This window comes from Misgurnus anguillicaudatus, chromosome 15 (genome assembly GCF_027580225.2).
Source record: "Misgurnus anguillicaudatus chromosome 15, ASM2758022v2, whole genome shotgun sequence".
Classification (NCBI taxonomy): Eukaryota; Metazoa; Chordata; class Actinopteri; order Cypriniformes; family Cobitidae; genus Misgurnus; species Misgurnus anguillicaudatus.
The window spans coordinates 29,888,973-29,910,128 of NC_073351.2; the positions used below are offsets into that span (position 1 = coordinate 29,888,973).

The 21,156-nt window shown below is 35.0% G+C and overlaps 1 protein-coding gene across 6 annotated transcripts in view; it reads right to left on the reverse strand.

Annotated features, from left to right (window-relative positions):
- LOC129418742 (voltage-dependent calcium channel subunit alpha-2/delta-1) overlaps positions 1–21,156 on the reverse strand; it is a 146,925-nt gene that overhangs the window by 72,867 nt on the left and 52,902 nt on the right. For all 6 annotated transcript variants that reach the window (XM_055173609.2, XM_055173606.2, XM_055173607.2 and 3 more), the window contains exons 7-10: positions 17,605–17,736; positions 14,623–14,692; positions 14,410–14,460; positions 12,994–13,093 (exon numbers count right to left, since the gene is read on the reverse strand). In XM_055173609.2, coding sequence (XP_055029584.2) covers positions 12,994–13,093; positions 14,410–14,460; positions 14,623–14,692; positions 17,605–17,736 — 353 coding nt within the window. The remainder of the gene's footprint in view (positions 1–12,993; positions 13,094–14,409; positions 14,461–14,622; positions 14,693–17,604; positions 17,737–21,156) is intronic.

Consider the following 21,156-nt stretch of genomic DNA (forward strand, 5'->3'; position numbering starts at 1 on the left):
AGATGCTGCTAAAATGTACACACTGCACCTTTAAATGTATATATATAATATAGAATATATAAAAATATATATAAATTACAAGTAAATGTTTCTTAAATACATACATGAATGTGTGTGTATTTATTTATACTTAATAATTACACACACCACACACTATATATAATGGCAAAAATCACTTTTAGTTTGTGATTTGCGAATAATCGCGATTAATCTTTGCCCAGCACTACTTTAAAAACATTTATTTTTTTTACTTGTTTTTAAGGTTTTATCAGTAGTATTTTACATAGTTATTTAATAATTTTCTTTTATTGGTTCATATCTGTTCATTTTGCATGAGTTCTCAGATTTTTTATATTTTGTAGTTGCGTAATGATCACATGACATATAAAATATATTTTGATGGTACGTGTTTTATTTAGATGATAGATCTTTTTAATAAAAATCTTTATTTAAATTTTATGACTTAATTGTAAATAATACGTTTTTTTCATTAACTTATGACCCCCCTGCAATTCCCTAGTAAACCACCAGGGGTTCACAAACCCCAGTTTGGAAAACCCTGTTATAGAACAAGAAAATTCACGTACATGTCTTAGACAAGGCATTTTTGTAGTAGACTTTTTAAGATGTCAAATTAATCTTTGGTGTTCCCAGAGTACGTATGCGAAGTTCTAGCTCAAAATACCATATAAATAATTTATTATAGTATGTTAAAATTGTCACTTTGTAGTTGTGCCGTTTTTGGGTGTGTCCATTTAAATGCAAATGAGCTGATCTCTCCTCTGAATGGCAGTGCGATATTACCCCCTTTCTGACATCACAAGGGGAGCCAAATTTCAATTACCTATTTTTTCCACATGCTTGTAGAAAATGGTTTACCAAAACTAAGTTACTGGGTTGATCTTTTTCACATTTTCTAGGTAGATAGAAACACCGGGGACGCAACCGTAGCACTCAAACATAGACATTTTCATGATATGTCGCCTTTAAGAGAAAGTCTCAATTTTGCATCTCCAATGCTAAAGCGACACTGTAACCAGTCATAAATCGCACAGGTATATTTGTAGCAATAGCCAAAATCACATTCTATGGGAGAAAATTATAGATTTTTCATGCCAAAAATCAAGATTTTAGGTTAAGATCATGTTCCATGAAGATATTTTGTTTGTTCCTACCATAAATATATCAAACATGTATTCATCATTAGTAATATGTTTTGCTAAGGACTTTATTTGAACAAATTTTAAGGCAATTTTCTCAATATTCAGATTTTTTGCACACAGATTCCAGATTATCAAATAGTTGTATCTCGGCCAAATATTGTCCTATCCTAACAATTCAGCTGATGTATAAATCTCAATTTGTACCTTTATGACTGGTTTTGTTGTCCAGGGTCACAAATTAAAAATCGTAAATGCATAAATGTACCAGATGCATAAATGTAATATAAAAAGTCTGTTCTATATCTATTTTACAAGGGTGCAAACCTTTCATGTGTTAAATGTTAAAAAATGCAAAACCTTTTTAATAAATTGAGAATCTATCTCCTTTCCACACCTACACCCAGAGAAAGCAACACATTTCACACACAAAATCATAATTATCTAAAACTAAAGTATCCTCTGGAGACCAAATTAAACCTGTAATTTCCTGTTCACAGTTCAAATTGTTTATCATCTGCTGCAGGTCAATTGCACCAGTCAATCATTTCCTATGAAAATCCAGCCCATCCAGATGAGTCAATATAAATGATAAATTGGGTAATATCCTTGAACAATTCAGTTCCGGCAGAGCCCTAATGAGCATCAATAACCCTGATCCAATATTTGCTTTCATAAATAACTTATCAAATATTTAGTCGGACAATAACTGACCGGAGCAGAGGAACACATTGCATATTGGGTCTTAACTATAAATGTCACATTTGCATGGATATGCACCATCTATTAGCACATAACAATGATTGGAATTTATTCAATTTTATTTCTGGATACGGAGAATAGAGGGAACGTGTGCTCTGACAGCCATTCAATTGATTCTTTACAAAATAATGTGATGGATCATGTAATCTAAAATTTGGTCACAATTTGAATAATCTGGTATGATTAATAATATACCAAATACAAAAATATGAGTAGCATATGACTTTAGGTCAGCGCTAGTATTTGGGATAATAAATATGTGTGCATTATTAAATATTGACTTTATCGCCTTGCAGACCTCTAATCATACACTTTCAAGATCTTCTGCATCCAATTGACCTTCTCAGTAACCTACACATATGACCGAATCACATCCCTCAACCTCAGATTGCTTTTAAAAAATGTATGAAGATATGAAATCCTCAGGCTATTGAGATATGAATCTTGGTGGTTATGCATGTGGCATCTTATTACAAAGCCTTGTTAAGATGAGTAACATCTGTCGAGGGCTCTCTTCAAGCATTCAAGAGGGAAATGAGGCATGATCACGCTCAAATTAGCCAATCTCAACCCGAGCTCACCCAGAGCTCACTAATGCTTCTGCGTGTCATTGCGGCATAGGTGACAAATACAAGATCATTCTGTTGATCTTCATACTGTTTACTTAATGTGGCTAAATAATGAAAAGCATACTACCATGCTACTATTACAATTACTGCAATACACATTATGTACAGTATCCTGTGTAGGCTATGCATTATGCATAAAGCAAAACAGAGCATCTTCCAAGCAAATTCTTATTTAATGAATTCAAAAAGTCATGTGACAACAATGTAGCATACTAGAAGTTTAAACAGGATGTATATGACAAGCGCAGATGCAAAAGCCTCTAAACACTACCTCTGTACAAACGTTCATCAAATACTTTTGCTTAAAGGATTAGTCCATTTTCTTAAAAGAAAAATCCAGATAATTTACTCACCACCATGTCATCCAAAATGTTGATGTCTTTCTTTGTTCAGTCGAGAAGAAATTATGTTTTTGAGGAAAACATTGCAGGATTTTTCTCATTTTAATGGACTTTAATAGAGCCCAACATTTAATACTTATTCCCAAACGAGGCATAAGGGTCTTATCTAGCAAAACGATTGTCATTTTTGACAATAAAAATAACAAATATACACTTTTAAAGCACAACTTCTCGTCTAGATTCGGTCGTGATGCGCCAACTGACCCCACGCAATACGTCATGACGTCAAGAGGTCACAGAAGACGAACGCGAAACTCCGCCCCAGTGTTTACAAGTGTGTTGAAAAGGACCGTTCCTACGTTGTTGTATGTGGAATGATACTAATTAATGTCTTTGTGGCAGTTTATTGTTTAAAATGGTCCGCAAATGTGCGTTTTATATATGTAACACGTGACCTCTCTACGTCACGACGCATTTACGTTAGGTCGCGCTGGACCGGACCTAGACAAAAAGCTGTGGTTCAAAAGTAAATTTTTTTTTCTTGTCAAAAATGACAATCGTTTCGCTAGATAAGACTCTTATGCCTCGTTTGGGATTGTTTATAGTCCTTTGAAACTCCGTTGAAAAAAACTGTTAAGTGTTGAGTTAAGTATTAAATGTTGGGCTCTATTAAAGTCCATTAAAATTAGAAAAATCCTGCAATGTTTTCCTCAAAAAACATAATTTCTTCTCGACTGAACAAAGAAAGACATCAACATTTTGGATGACATGGTGGTGAGTAAATTATCGGGATTTTTCTTTTAAGAAAATGGACTAATCCTTTAAAGGGATAGTTCACCTTAAAATGAAAATTCTGTCATCATTTACTCATCCTCATTTTGTTCTAAACCTGTATGAATTTCTTTTTTTCTGATGAACACAAAAGATGAAATGATAAAATGAGAAATGATGGTGAGCACACAGCAGATGGTGACCATTGACTTCCATAGTAGGAATTTTTTTTTTGAAGTATTGTGATAAATGATAAAGAAGATATTATGATAAATCATGATAAGCACACAGTTGATGGCACCCATTAAATTCCATCATCTTTTTTATTCCTACTATGGAAGTCAATGGTCACTATCTGCTGTGTGTTTACCATCAGTTCTCAAAATATCTTCTTTTGTGTTCTTCAGAAAAAAGAAATTCATACAGGTTTAAAACAACATGAGGATGAGTAAATGATGACAGATTTTTCATTTTAAGGTGAATTATCCCTTTAAAAACTGCTTAATCCCAAACTGCCAATCAAAAATAATCCATTAAGAGTCTGATAAAAATGCTCATTTATGTAAACAGATACACCATTCTGTATATCAGAACATAGCCTATTTTCTCTTCAAATGCCACACATTTCTTGGCAGAAATCTGAAGTAAGGTTGGGCTTTCATTTAGCTATGTGTACAACGTGCTGAAAGTAATTTGCATTTAATTGAATTATAGCTAAAATTAGCATTTCATCAAGGTAGTGGTTACCTTTGGCATTAACCTACAATTGCATAAATCATTACAGCTGTTAATACAGAGATTATCTGGCTAACAATGCAGTTCATTTTCCATCTTCACTAACCAAACAGCTCATGTTTACTGTACATCCTGTACAAGTCATTACAGCTCATTTTATCATCACTTCACAGTGTCCACAAAATTAACACTACTGTATTGATTTATCTTCAGCCAACACTGTGACCATCCATTATACCCATGACTCTTTAAAGGAACAGTTCACCTAAATATAAAAAACCTCTTTGTCTCTTCTCTCTGTTTTCGCTCACACACAAGACCAGACTCTCATTGGCATAAGTTCCCTGAAGCGAAGCCTGTTGTCAGATCTCAGAGTTAATCCTTTATCGGAACAGTGATTCACCAACGTCTAAACCTCAAAATCCTCGAGGAAAAACAATAAATAAATCAAACTTCATTATTCACTGAAAATTTGAAATGTATGCGATTCAGTATGAGTTCTGTGGCAGATATTTAAATATGCTGGCTACCTGTCTAAGGTTTTATATTTATGTATCTGTCTGTCTGCCTGTCTAAAAGTATAATATAAATATAAATGAACACATACATGCATACATGCATACATAAATCAAAGGATGGATAGATGTATCAACCAGATTCGGATTAATACCCAAAAAGAACTCTACTGTGTTTTCCAAAAGTCAGCCTTTAAATGGACACACTGCTTTAAAAAAAAAATATATATATACAACCCCAAAACAGAAAAAGCTGGGACACTGTAGAAACTGCGAGCAAAAAAGGAATGGAACAATTCACAAATCTCACAAACCTATACCCCATTCACAGTAGAATATAGATACCACATCAAATGTTGAAAGCAAGACACTCTGAAATGTCATGCCAAATATTGGCTCTTTTTGGGTTTTATGAGAGCTACAAATTCCAAAAAAAGTTGGGACAGGTAGCAATAAGAGGCCAGAAAAGCCAAATGTACACACAAGGAAAAGCTGAATGACCAATTTGCAACTTATTATGACAATTGGCAACGTGATTGGATATAAAAAGAGCCTGTCATAGTGGCCGTGTCTCTCAGAAGTCAAGATGGGCAGAAAATCACAAATTCCCCCAATGCTGCGGCGAAAAATAGTTTTCTGAGTTTCTCAGAGATAAATTGCAAAGCGTTTGAAGTTATCATCATCTACAGTGCATAATATCATTCAAAGATTTATAGAATCTGGAACAATCTCTGTGCGTAAGGGTCAAGGCTGAAAAACCATACTGGATGCCCGTGATCTTCGGGCCCTAAGACAGCACTGCATCACATACAGGAATGCTACTGTAATGGAAATCATAACATGAGCTCAGGAATACTTCCAGAAAACATTGTCAGTCAACACAATCCACCGTGTCATTCGCTGTTGCCAGCTAAAACTCTGTAGGTAAAAAAAGAAGCCATATCTAAACATTACCCAGAAGCACAGGCGTTTTCTCTGGGCAACGCTCATTTAAAATGGACTTTGGCAAAGTGGAAAACTGTTCTGTGGTCCAACGAATCAAAATTTGAAGTTCTTTTTGAAAAACTGGGATGCCATTTCATCAGGACTAAAGAGGACAATGACAACCCAAGTTGTTATTAGCACTCAGTTCAGAAGCCTGCATCTCTGATGGTATGAGGTTGCATGAGTGCGTGTGGCATGGACAGCTTACACATCTGGAAAGGCACCATCAATGCTGAAAGGTTTATCCAAGTTCTAGACACATTTGATTCCATTCAGACGTTGTCTCTTTCAGGGAAGACCTTGCATTTTCCAACATGACAATGCCAGACCACATACTGCATCAATTACAACATCAAGACTGCGTAGAAGAAGGATCTGAGTACTAAATGGCCAGCCTGCAGTCCAGATCTTTCACCCACAGAAAACATTCGGCGGATCATAAAGAGGAAGATGCGACAAAGAAGACCTAAGACCGTTGAGCAACTAGAAGCCTGTAATAGACAAGAATGGGACAACATTCTTATTCCTAAACATTAGTCCTCCTCCAGCTGTTCCTTATGTGTACATTTAACTTTTCCGGCCTCTTGTTGCTGCCTGTCCCGACTTTTTTTGGAATGTGTAGCTCTCATGAAATCCAAAATGAGCCAATATTTGGCATGACATTTCAAAATATCTTACTTTCAACATTTGATATGTTATCTATATTCTACTGTGAATAAAATATAAGTTTATGAGATTTGTAAATTATTCCATTCCTTTTTTATGCACAATTTCTACTGTGTCCCAACTTTTTCTGTTTTGGGGTTGTATATATATATATATATATATATATATATATATATATATATATATATATATATATATATATATATATGATATATGATATATGATATATATATATATATATCATTTTCCAGCTCCCCTAAAGTTAAAAATTAGATTTTTGCTATTTTGGAATCCATTCGGCCGATCTCCGGGTCTGGCACTAGCACTTTTGGCATGGCTTGGCATAGTCCATTGAGTCTGATTAGACCATTAGCAACGCGCTAAAAAAATAACCAAAGAGTTTTGATATTTTTCCTATTTAAAACTTGACTCTTCTGTAGTTACATCATGTACAGTCTTGTTCAAATTAATAGCAGTACAATGTGACTAACCAGAATAATCAAGGTTTTTAGTATATTTTTTATTGCTACGTGGCAAACAAGTTACCAGTAGGTTCAGTAGATTCTCAGAAAACAAACAAGACCCAGCATTCATGATATGCACGCTCTTAAGGCTGTGCAATTGGGCAATTAGTTAAAAGGGGTGTGTTCAAAAAAATTGCAGTGTCTACCTTTGACTGTACAAACTCAAAACTATTTTGTACAAACATTTTTTTTTTCTGGGATATAGCAATCCTGTGAATCACTAAACTAATATTTAGTTGTATGACCACAGTTTTTTAAAACTGCTTGACATCTGTGTGGCATGGAGTCAACCAACTTGTGGCACCTCTCAGCTGTTATTCCACTCCATGATTCTTTAACAACATTCCACAATTCATTCACATTTCTTGGTTTTGCTTCAGAAACAGCATTTTTGATATCACCCCACAAGTTCTCAATTGGATTAAGGTCTGGAGATTGGGCTGGCCACTCCATAACATTAATTTTGTTGGTTTGGAAGCAAGACTTTGCCCGTTTACTAGTGTGTTTTGGGTCATTGTCTTGTTGAAACAACCATTTCAAGGGCATGTCCTCTTCAGCATAGGGCAACATGACCTCTTCAAGTATTTTAACATATGCAAACTGATCCATGATCCCTGGTATGCGATAAATAGGCCCAACACCATAGTAGGAGAAACATGCCCATATCATGATGCTTGCACCTCCATGCTTCACTGTGTGCTGTGGCTTGAATTCAGAGTTTGGGGGTCGTCTCCCAAACTGCCTGTGGCCCTTGGACCCAAAAAGAACAATTTTACTCTCATCAGTCCACAAAATGTTCCTCCATTTCTCTTTAGGCCAGTTGATGTGTTCTTTGGCAAATTGTAACCTCTTCTGCACATGCCTTTTTTTTAACAGAGGGACTTTGCGGGGGATTCTTGAAAATAGATTAGCTTCACACAGACGTCTTCTAACTGTCACAGTACTTACAGGTAACTCCAGACTGTCTTTGATCATCCTGGAGGTGATCATTGGCTGAGCCTGGTTATTCTTCTATCCATTTTGATGGTTGTCTTCTGTTTTCTTCCACGTCTCTCTGGTTTTGCTCTCCATTTTAAGGCATTGGAGATCATTTTAGCTGAACAGCCTATCATTTTTTGCACCTCTTTATAGGTTTTCCCCTCTCCAATCAACTTTTAAATCAAAGTACGCTGTTCTTCTGAACAATGTCTTGAACGACCCATTTTCCTCAGCTTTCAAATGCATGTTCAACAAGTGTTGGCTTCATCCTTAAATAGGGGCCAGCTGATTCACACCTGTTTCTTCACAAAATTGATGACCTCAGTGATTGAATGCCACACTGCTATTTTTTTGAACACACCCCTTTCAACTAATTCAACTAATTGCCCAATTGCACAGCCTTAAGAGCGTGCATATCATGAATGCTGGGTCTCATTTGTTTTCTGAGAATCTACTGAACCTACTGGTAACTTGTTTGCCACGTAGCAATAAAAAATATACTAAAAACCTTGATTATTCTGGTTAGTCACATTGTACTGCTATTATTTTGAACAAGACTGTACCAAGAACGATGCAAAATTAAAAGTTGCAATTTTCTAGGTCAATATAGCTAGGAACTATACTCTATTTCTGGTGTAATAATCAAGGACTTTGCTGCAGAAGGCGTAATGATATTACACAGCAGCCGAAAATAGTCCCCAGCAATTGAAAGTTACCAAGGGGACTATTTCAGGCGCTGCGTAATATCATTGTGTTATAAAGAGTTACTTTTTAACTTACTTTACTTTTACAGTTTTTCAGTTAGAAATTCATTTTTCAAAACACTTTGTTCAACCTCCACATCATCAAGTCAAAACAAGTTATCATTGTTTTGGACAAATTGCAAACATTTTTGGTACAATCATGCAGAAGATTATGTACAAATGTCTGCGGTTTGCTACATTTTTAATTGCTTATGTTATTTTCATCAAAATACATAATAATGGTTTGTGTTGAATAGTCTTACACCTCAAAACATTTAGGAATTAGTTCATCATACAAGGCATGCCATGCAAAATTTTTGATCTTTGTGTCATGATCTGTAACAATAAGCATGTTTACTATAGTTTTTTTTTAAGTCTTTTGTAAATGTGAACTGAATTGATAAATCTTAAAATTCACTTGAAAATTTGTATTTTTTTTTATTTGTACTATAAAATATGATTTTGTAATTTCTTTACAGAAAAAAATGTGAAAATGTGAATTCGTCCACAGTTTACATCAGAAAATAATGACATATAACCGTGTACTACTTAGTATATTGACAACATTGCAACATGAGTGTTTTGTTCATAAACAAAGACACAAGGACTTGCCATTCTGATGGGACTGACATGTTCACTGATGTAAAAATTCACTTTTAAGAGATGAACTAAGGATTTTGAACAAGTTACAAGCTATTGCGGACATTGTGCGGGATGTTGTTCAGTTTGTACAAAGTTTGTTCTGAAAAATGCACCCATTAATTTGCACATTTTAAGAATGATTCGAAAAATGCTATAAAGCGTCTGACAAAACTGTAAATTTAATGATTTAATCAAATCCGAAGCCCTATAACAACAATTCATTTAAGATTATACAAGACCCCTCTCAGAGTCTCAAGCTGGGTTTCTATCAAAAAGTGAAGCAAATCTTTTCAAAATCCACAAAAAAAGAAAAACAAACAAATGCGAATTAGGTGCGTTATCATCGAGCTGATAGAGCGAATAACAGGGTATTGGTAACCTAGCAACCAACAGTAAATAAAAAAGGGAACGCTTAGGAAATGGCATTTAGTTACAATTTGGCAAGTTATAAATTTACTAGCAATGCAGCACGTAATTGCAAAATTGAATGCTGTGCACAGAAAAAAGTCGACTTTTTGATGCATGGAAAAAAGACAACATCAGATGATACAGATGGACGATCAGTCACGTGGGTTTAATGTTCACTACATCAGAGTTTATTTGGCAAATGCGGTTCCATCTCCCATTATTCGCATAAATCAAAAACTTTTTTGGGAATTAAGGGATTTTTATTTGAAATTTGGTGTTTCCATCACTTGTTTCTTTTCCGATACTTCAAAATGCGCATAAAATCAGTGTGATGGAACCCCAGCTTCAGTCTCCCTGTCTGGATTTATTCTGCGATGACAAGTAAAACAATTGTGTCAGGGTAGATGGACTTGTGAACAGAAGTCCTTTAGTCAAAGTAAAGGTACGAAAGACAAGTTCAGAACAAAACTGGCAAGACCAAAGTATACTAGCCAAGATGGATTGGAGACTCTTACTTGTTGGTATGATATATAGCAATTTCCTCTCTGTTTCTCCAGCTCTCTTTCTCACTCAGCCTGATCTCTTCGCCTGACTTTGTCCAGGCATTTTCAATTCAGCACACAGAGCCCAAGAGCAGCCTTTTCATTAAGCGCCTGTTTTCAAGTGGCAAGCTTAAGCCAGATCCATATTTCATTACACCACCATTTCTCTCTCTCTCTTTCTTTCTTTCTTTCTCTCTCTCTCTCTCTCTCTCACACACACACACACACACACACAAACATACACTACTGTTGCATCAGTTTACAAACCATTGAAACTTTTCAATTTAAATTGAATTCAGAGTAAAAATCCTGCTCCATCTGTATGCACTACAGCTAAATATGGTTCAATAAACGACCCAAATGCATTATGCAAATGAAATGACTTTGACTTTAAAAGCATGATCATAATGAGAAATCATTCAATAATATAACATCACTCAACAGAAGTTAATGAACAATTCTTGGATGATATACAACTTCAGTAATAAACATTAAGGTGATAAAAACAGCTTATGTCAAAAACATGCCAAAACACTGCTATTTGGTTACCATTACCCAGCAAGCAATAAGCATCATTTCACCATCTAGGTTAACTATAGGGCTTATTCGATCTACGTCATCAATGTTCGCGGCGGCCATATTGTTGACATAAAACTGTCAGTCTGTCAATTGACAAGCGAGGCAGCGTGGGTATTATGCATGGTATTATAGGTGTAATTTTTTAAAACCGCGCGATGGTGTGTGGTGTAATACACGGATGTTCTAACAACAGCAAAAAGAACCCCGGAATTAGTTTTTATGCGATACCGACTGTCAGAAAACATGAAAGGAAGGAGACAGAGGAGTTGAAAAAGCGAAGGAGAGACTCCCAACAGCAAAGTCTGTCCCCATCATTTTACCCCAGGTAACGTTAGGGATATATGCTCACTACAAAATCTGTCCCCATAATTTGATCACATATGGTTAGCTGTAAGCATTGTCTGAAACTGCTCTTTCAAATGAGCTGCCATAAATTGAGACCGTTATTAAAGTAGTATTTATAACTATATGATCATAATAATAGGTCTGGCATTGATAGGGAATTAAGGGCCATTCACATAGTTTTGAAAATCGTTTTATATTAAAGAGAATAGCGGAGCTCACACCAAAACTATAACGATACAGATACAATGAACGACATCATTGGGATCACTTTCTGAGCGATTTTTCCCACCTGATGAAGGATAAACCATTGATAGCATTAAAATCTATTTCAACTTCAAGTGCACGGCCACTTAAAATGACAGTGAAGCTCATTGCTGAGGTCTATAACATTAGATTACCTCCAGTTGCTGTGAAAATTGACTACGTAATGATTTTTAGTCTATTACATTAACTAACTGTTATGCCAAAAGGTAAGAGATTACACAAACTATTAGATTCACTGTTCAGAGTTACTCGAAACGCAGCGTGTTGAGGACATCTGCAAAAGTTTTTATTACAAGCAATATTAAAGGCAAGTGATTTGCGCGAGTGCCGTGAGCGAATTAGCATAAACGTATTGTTTGGTGATGTGGACGATGATATAGTTATCGTTATAGTTATCGTTATAATGTGAACGGCGCTTCAGTGCTTATATGATGAATGCGGATACTGTATGAACGATATAGTTATAAATATCCGGATAAGTTACGGCTGGCAATAAGGACGGATCTTTACTTTATTGGGTCTATTTGATGTTGTTCCACAATAATCAAGCTCATCTTCTCTTAATACAGACGAGATGAAACCATTAGACTACTGCTCCCCTCGACTCAAATCTACGTGCGGCTAGGGGCAGGACAGATGTTATGTCAACAAGATGGCCGCGGCTAGCGACTTCCGGTGTTTGCGAATAAGCCCTATAGACACAACACAACACAGTACGACTATATGAGCCACATGTAATTTTTGCAAAAATAACTTGTAAGATGTATAATATTCAATCATGTTTGGATTTTTTTATTTATTGGCCTTTCTTTTCCTTGTCAGTTTCAAGTATTGGTTACTCAATTGTTTATCCTATTTTTTTAACAATTTTTGCATGGGTTTGGGGTTAGAATTGGGGTTTGGGTTAGGATGTCACTTTAACTATTGGTTTATACAATTTTTTTCTGGATTTTTAACGATTGTCGCCTGACGTTAGGGTTAGAGTTAGGTTTGGGTTAGGATGTCATTTTATGTGACAGAAAGCCATTCTAACCCCAAACCCACCCGAAAATGGTTAGAAAATAGGAAAAAAATTGAGTAACCAATACGTGAAACTGACACGGAAAAATGCTGGGATCCATGACAATGACACGGATAAATGAGCAAAATATTTTGTGACTATAACATGGAAATTCATGAGATCGGGTTGTTTTCACTGACAGCCCAAATTTTGTCTTGTTTTGCCTAGATGTCTGGGCTGGTTTGGACCACTAATAAAAGTCTTTTACTCACAAAATTGCTGAACATCGTCAGTTTGAGTAAGAGTGAGTGACTCTGTACATACAATGCATTCATTAAAGACTATGGGGTGCAATGTGCACGCCAATAAAGCATCTGGCTACACATGGCATGAGATCATACTTACATGGACAACATTGACGTAATCATCATCTGAAAGAGTTTCCAGCATTTCACTGACAGAGGTTCGAATCAGTTTAAGGGTCAATCCGGATACACTTCCACTCCTGTAACACAACAGTTAAGCCCTGTTAAAGCATTAAAATGATTTGACACCTTAAAGGATTAGTCAATTTTCTTAAAAAAATCCAGATAATTTACTCACCACCACGTCATCCAAAATGTTGATGTCTTTCTTTGTTCAGTCAAGAAGAAATTGTGTTTTTTGAGGAAAACATTCCAGGATTTTTCTCATTTTAATGGACTTTAATAGACCCCTTAACTTTACAGTTTTAATGCAGTTTAAAATTGCAGTTTCAAAGGACTCTAAACAATCCCAAACGAGGCATAAGGGTCTTATCTAGCGAAACAATTGTCATTTTTGGCAAAAAATAAATAAAAAATATGCACTTTTAAACCACAACTTCTCGTCTTCCTCCGGTTGTGTGACACGCAACCTTATGTAATACGTCATCACGTCAAGAGGTCACGGATGACGTATGCGAAACTACGCCCACAAGTGTGAAGAAAGAGGACGACTTCGACGATGTTGTATGTCGAATGATACCAATTAATGTCTTTGTGTCAGTTTATTGTTTAAAATGGTCCGCAAATGTGCATTTCATATATGTAACACGTGACCTTTCCACGTCATTACCCAATTACGTGAGGTCATGCTGGCGCGTCACACAGCCGGAGGAAGAAGAGAAGCCGTGGTTTAAAAGTGCATATTTTTTATTTATTTGTTGCCAAAAATGACAATTGTTGCGGTAGATAAGACCCTTATGCCTCGTTTGAGATCGTTTAGAGTCCTTTGAAACTGCAATTTTAAACTTCATTAAAACTGTTAAGTGTTGGGGTCCATTAATATGAGAAAAATCCTGGAATGTTTTCCTCAAAAAACATATTTTTTCTCGACTGAAAAAAGAAATACATCAACATTTTGGATGACATGGTGGTGAGTAAATTATCTGGATTTTTTTTAAGAAAATGGACTAATCCTTTAAAGGTGAAGTGTGTCATTTCTTCAATGGTTTTGTCTCAAGGGCCTTACCTCTTTTATACAACAGTTATCACATAAAAGAACAAAACGTATTACTAAAACGTTATTTGTGACCGTGGATGTCAAAACCCAGCATAAGTAATTTTTTTTATGATTTACTGTTTTTTACATAAAATCTATGTAATATAAAATAAATTCTGTGACAATATGCATATATACTTTAGTCTGGATTTCACAGACAGGGTCACTTTATTTCACAAACTTGTCCACGCTGCACAGTGATGCTATATTATGACTGTAGCACAACTATTGACCAATAAGCATCCAGTCCCAGAATTTGTTTTATTTAATAAACTATTTTGTGCATTAAGAAATACTCACGCATCCACAAGAATAAGCATGTCCTTGGGAGAAGCTGCACCTTGAACATACCTGAATACACAGACACGAATATTCAAAATCTCTTTTAAGGAAGAAAAATCTCTTCACACCGATACAACAAAAATTGAAGGTATGAGGAAAAAAATGTGTGAATAAGAAAAATTATTCAAAAGCACAGAAACACACTAAAGGCAGAGAAACACGTATTAGTACCAAGGTCGTCGTCGCACATCATACAGGTCGATTTTACTGGGCGTCTTCCTGGCATCCATCCAAGGGGAAGCTGAATGAATACAGACAGGAAATGGAAATATGAGTGACCCTTGTACCTAAACTCCATTTGATTTGTCACATCAATGTCTTGAGTGCATCAGCGAGCCACATTAGAAACCCGGTCCTGTGCCCGATGGTCTGTGGTTTATATCGACTGCAGTCAGCCGTCATGTGGAAAGAGGGCCCTGACGTCCCCAGCTTCGATTTTTGCACTTTAACAGTGCAATTTAAAAAAAAAATGGTGCAAATGAGGGTACTCATCTGTGACCGTCACAGCTGAACATCTAACAAGGAGAGTTTCTACATAAACGGCTGCCCACATTTTGACATTTAATGAACGTATCGTGGCTGTAAGGGCCATCAGACTGAGACACTGATTTACCCGCATAAAACTAATTGACCAGCTTTCTAGGAGCTATAATGAACCGACACTTACAAGAACATTAATATGGTAAATGTACACATGTATCTATATGGAGACAATCAATGGTAGCTTATATATTTTTCAAAACGGCCTATACTGTTAAAAAAATATGTCAAATTAACATATTTTATGCTATTTTAATGTAACAAATTAAGTTAAACAATTTAAACTTGTATGTCAACTTATCACGTCAAAAGTTAACTCATTCTCCACCAGCCTTTTTTAAAAAAAGCGATTTTTACAAAAGTTTCATAAAATGTTCTTCTATAAATATATAAACATACAAATATATCAGATGAAAGAACAGAGTCTCTGCTTTCAAAAAAAAAAAAAAAAAAAAAAAGTTTCATTCGATCTTCATTTGTTCTCTTTTATAACCTCTCAAATATGGGTAGGTCTCTTCAAAAATACAAAATTTTAAGCAAAAAAAGCTGAAATAATTGCATTAATAATGAATTAATAATTGCAGATCAAAGCATGCACAAGTTTTAAATGTTGCAGAATTAGCTTAATGCTTCAGTTTTTTATAAAATGGGTAAGAGCGCCACCTAATGGATAATAGCGGAATTATAGATTCCCGCAAAAACTCATCAGGGAGCGTCATTGGCAGGGAAATGCTCTTAAAGGGATAGTTCACCCAAAAATGAAAATAATTTCATTAATGACTCACCCTCATTTCGTTCCAAACCCGTAAGTCAGAGAGCTTGTTCACCCTTCATTAAAAATCTACGTATGGTATACTGTCAAATGTCCAGAAAGGTAATAAAAACATCATCAAAGTAGTCCATGTGACATCAGTGGGTCAGTTAGAATGTGTTAAAGCATCGAAAATAAATTTTGATCCAAAAATAACAAAAATTACGACTTTATTCAGCATTGTCTTCTCTTCCGCGTCTGTTGTGAAATGCATGCGCAAGGCTAAAGTCACGTTACTGCAGTTTTAACCTCAAACATGTTCGCGAAAAAAAAACAATTCAAACTTACTGCGTGCGTCTCCCTCAGACTGTAAACAAAGCCCGTGCGCACAAAAATAAAAAACAGCTGGGGCGCACCAGATAACACGTCAGTCGCGTTACTGCAGTCACGTGACTTTAGTCTCATGCATGCACTTCACAACAGATGCGGAAAAGAAAACAATGCTGAATAAAGTCGTCATTTAAACACAATTTCAACACATTCTGCCCCACTGTCGTCACATGAACTAATTTGATGATATTATTATTACCTGTCTGGACATGTACAGTAAACCGTACGTAGATTTTCAATGAAGGGTCAAGCTCTCGGACTAAATATAAATCATCTTAAACTGTGTTCTGAAGATGAACGGAGGTCTTACGAGTTTGGAACGAAATGAAGGTGAGTAATTAATGACATTATTTTCATTTTTGGGTGAACTATCCCTTTGAAGTACAGTAACATAAAAATAAATGTAGATTTGACAAAAATGCTGCATTTTTTCCAGGGGTCCAGGGTCACATTTATTTCACCTTAGAGCTGCGACAATTACAAAGATTATCTATGAAAAATAACTTACATTCCATCTGTTCTTCTAACCTTTAAGGCATTCGTAAATTTAAAATCTAATGCATTCATTAGGATTACTTTTATGGTACTTTCATGACCTTTCTGGAGCTTGACAGATTGGTCGCTACTGAAGTGCATGAGCTGCCATTGTATGAAAAGGTTGCCACTTGATGTTCCCAGGAAACACACATTGTGATCAAATGTTTAGCTTGAATGCACTCTTAGGAACGGTTTCCCAGACACAGTTTAGATTAATCCTGAACTAGTCCAATATTAGGACATTTGAGTACTTTTTACAAACATACCTTACAAAAAACATTACTGGTGTGCATCTTGAGACAAAATAATGGAACTGTTATATGTTAACATGCGTCAGATGTTTTTAAATTAAGGCAGCTCAAACATGCATTTTAGTCTGGGACAAGGATAAGCCATGTCCAGGAAACCGTCCCTTAGTGTTTTTGTTTGAATAGGTGTCTGCCAAATGCATAAATGTAAATGAAAACAGTGAATATGTTTTGCAAATTCTCAATGGTGTTTTACAAAAAATACAGCATACTAGTTTGAAACTATTTGAGCGTAAGTAATGCATTTTTTGATTTCAGCAATGCAAACCCTATGAAGCAATAAGGGCCGGAAGCTCAACAATTGCTAATGCACCATTAACATGCGTGTTTTTGGAAAGACTTAGCAATTATAAATCAGTACATAATGAAAATGAATTGAGCAGCTCATTACTTCTCTCCTCTGTCATCATTAAAGCTCAAAAGAATGCAATAAGCTCTCTGCTGAGCTGCTACGATATTTCATATTATAATTTGTTATGAAAATTTGGTGTAATTTGAGCTGGGACTCCATGCTATGTTTACCAATTAGAGATGGCGGAGTCGTATAAAGGGGAAAGGGAGGGGTGTGATTTGAGATTGTAATGTGTATGGAAATGTGTACGCTTTGATTGAAACGCACACAGTTACCTGGATAATATCGAGCTAATCCAGTCGCACTGCCAAACACTTGCCACAAAAGAGTCGGGTCTTCTTCTCTGTTCTTCTTAAATACGTCCTCCAAAGCTTCGGTCCAGTTCAGCTCGTTCAACACAATGGTAGCTGAAATTTACAGACAGAAATGTTACCCGCGGTAGTGGCCAAAAGTTATGTCCGAAGGGGAATATTTGCACAATATTTGTTTTTAATGACCCTTTAGGTTTAATTAAACCATGAAAATATGAGAAGTTTGATACAAAATGGAGAACACTGAACTTGGTTAGGGCCTTACGAAAAATAATCATTGTTTAACTACAGTTAAAAACAAAACACACTGTAAAAAGTGAAAGTTGGATTAACTTAAAATATATATATTTTTTTACCTTACATTTTTCAGTTAAAGTGAGAAAATTTAAGTTGATAAAAAATATTTTTTTAAGTGTTACCAATTAACTCTTTCCTCGCCAGAGTTTTTAAAAGAAAGTTTAATGCTTTCCAGATAATGTTATTTTATATAAACATCTACTTTCAAACATACAAAAAAGTTTCATCCTACCTTTATTTGTTCTCTTTTTATCAGTTCTCAAATATGGGTAGGTTTCTTCAAAAAGAAAAAGATTGAGCAAAAAGCTGAGATAATTGCGTTTTTGTGAAGAACTTTTGATTGAGATCAGATTTAGAGCGATCCTCAAAAGAAGTTTGAACTGTTTGCCCTAAGGTGATACTTCTGTGTTGTAACAGTGGGGTAAGAGTACCACCTGGTGGATAATAGCGGAAATACGGAATGCCGTAAAAACTGGTCATTGGTAGGGAAGCATTTCTCTTAATTGATGAGTTAACTCGTCAATGGCAGGGAAAGAGTTAAAGTAATTTAAAATTTTAAAATTAATTAAATCCAACTTTCTCATTTTAGAGTGCATGGTCATCACAAAATAGGCATGGTTTTGCTATACATACATATATATATTTAAGCAATATCGCTCGAGTAGGAGTGTGATATAGCTCTATATCATCACGGCTGTGATTAGGCCAGAGGCACGAGGCCGTAGGCCAAGGGCCGGAGGCAGTCACAGCCGTGATGATATGGAGCTATGTCACACGACTCCGAGAGCGATATTGCTTTTATACAACAGTTCGACGGCACACGTTTGAAAAACGAAAACTAGAAAACAACAACGGAGTTATTTTAAAAGCCTCTTTGTTTGAGAACTACTTCTTCCGCCACGGATTTGAGGGCGGCCAGAATGACAGGTAAAACTTTCGGCTGCTTTGAAGCTAATACAACTCAATGGACGGAAAAGCCGTTACTTTATATTACCGTTTCTTGGTCACAAAGTGTAGTTTTAAGATTAGTTCAGTCGAGAATGTATCTGTATTATATTTAAATCTGCAGTCGATTAGTAAAGATAGCGCCTGTTTGAACGTTTGCTTAGTGAGATTCGGTACGTATGAGAACCAAAGCATGAGCGGACGTCAGTGTTCACTCGCCCCGCTGACCACCGCCCTCTCTGGGCTACATCTCTGAAAGGGATTCCCTGGCTCTCATGTTGGCCTTGTTTGTTTATGATCGTCAAAATGAGATCAAATCAGTAGGATTTGGTGGCATGATCAAACTATTACTTGTTTTTTTATTCATATTTAGTGTCTTTTGTGTTGTTATTGTTTTGGCGCGTACTATGCTTGTGTAACGTTACTATTGCTTTCTCGTTTATTATCTCGCTGCTTATAAATATATCAGTGGCGATATCTCATAACATGTTTTAATAGTCACGTCACGATAAAGTAAATGATCAATGTCCACATTTAAAAGCTGCAGTGCTTACCTGCAGTTCCACGGTGTTTTCGCGTTCTGATAAGAAATATAGCTCCAGAAAAAAACGAGTGTCTATATTCCTCTTTCCAAGTGTTAATCGTCCACACGATGTGACAAGACATTTCTCCCATTAACTTTATTAATAACTTCTGATTGGGGATTCACAGACTGATTTATGAGCTAGTAAACTAATAAGACACACGGAGAGTGATTCAAACAGCGCGTCTGTGTTTTTCCATTCAGAGATGAGCCTGCTTAGGACCTCCATTCACTAGGTGGCGGAATAATACGAAAGGTGAAGCGGTTACAGTGCCGTTATCAGCACAATATCGTATAGCTCTTAGCCAATCAGATTCGAGAACCAGAAAGAACTGTTGTATAAATGTATATATATCACAAAATAGGCATGGTTTTGCTACACACATATATATATATATATATATATATATATATATATATATATATATATATATATATATATATATATATATATATATATATATATATATATATATATATATATATATATATATATATATATATATATATATATATATATGTGTGTGTAGCAAAACCATGCCTATTTTGTGATGATATATAAATGGTTAAAACCATGGTTACTGTTGTAAAACCACGGTTTTGCAAATGGAAACCAATGCATCAAAAAACCTTTTAAAGGAACATTTTAAACAAGTTAAAGAATCAGTGACAAAAAAAACTTGGTAAGATGAGAAATAAAAAAAAACTTTTAAAAACTTGTTTTAAAAACATGCATCAGTATTATTTTTAATGCACTAGTGTATTTATATTAATTTTATGCAATAAAAATGACATTTGCACCATTTTTATGAAAGTTAAGACTGAATGGACCTGAAAATGTCAAATCGTGTAACCGACCAGTGCACAAAAGAATGAGAAATATTAAATATTTTATCCACCTTGATGGCATGTAAGCGTAATCATCAAAAAAAAATCTTTTTAAAATATAATTTAATTAGTTATTTCTAAATGTACATTTTAATGCGTTTTTGTAATATTTGTCCTGACATATGCTAAAAACAGCTCTGTTTTTGAAATAATCTTTGACAAATTATGTAAAAAAAATTATATTACACTAAAGTAGATAATTATATTTTATTCCACATTTTTTAATGAATATATTTATATTTTCATTTGAAAAAAAAAATACTAGTTACACCAATTGACACAGACCAGTGACATTTTTGCAATTATCCCCCAAATATTCTTTCAAAATGAAATAAAACCAGAAATTTTAGACTTGGTCCTCAAAAAATAGAATGTATGCAAGTAATCTGCAAATTTATTTAACATTTTTTAACCATTTTACATTTAATTAAACCATACTGTATGGACACAAAATAATTACCGTTACGTCACTGAGCCTCAAACAAAAACGTTTTAATTAAGAGTGCTGTTTATTTCACAAAACTATTTGACAAAAAAAAAATTATATACAAAACAAATAAATAGATAAACAAAACGCACATTAACACATACACTGGCTAGTTTTATAAGTTAATAATATTTTGTTAATCTCTTGTTTTTAATGAATCATGTTATTTTTTTTGTCAATTCTTTGTACACTTTTGTCAAATGTTAAAGCTGAGTTTCAGTTTATACTTCATGCACAAATGCACAAAACATTCAAACATACAAATGTTTGAATACATTTTAATAATAATTTAAGTTGGACATCACTTGACCATATT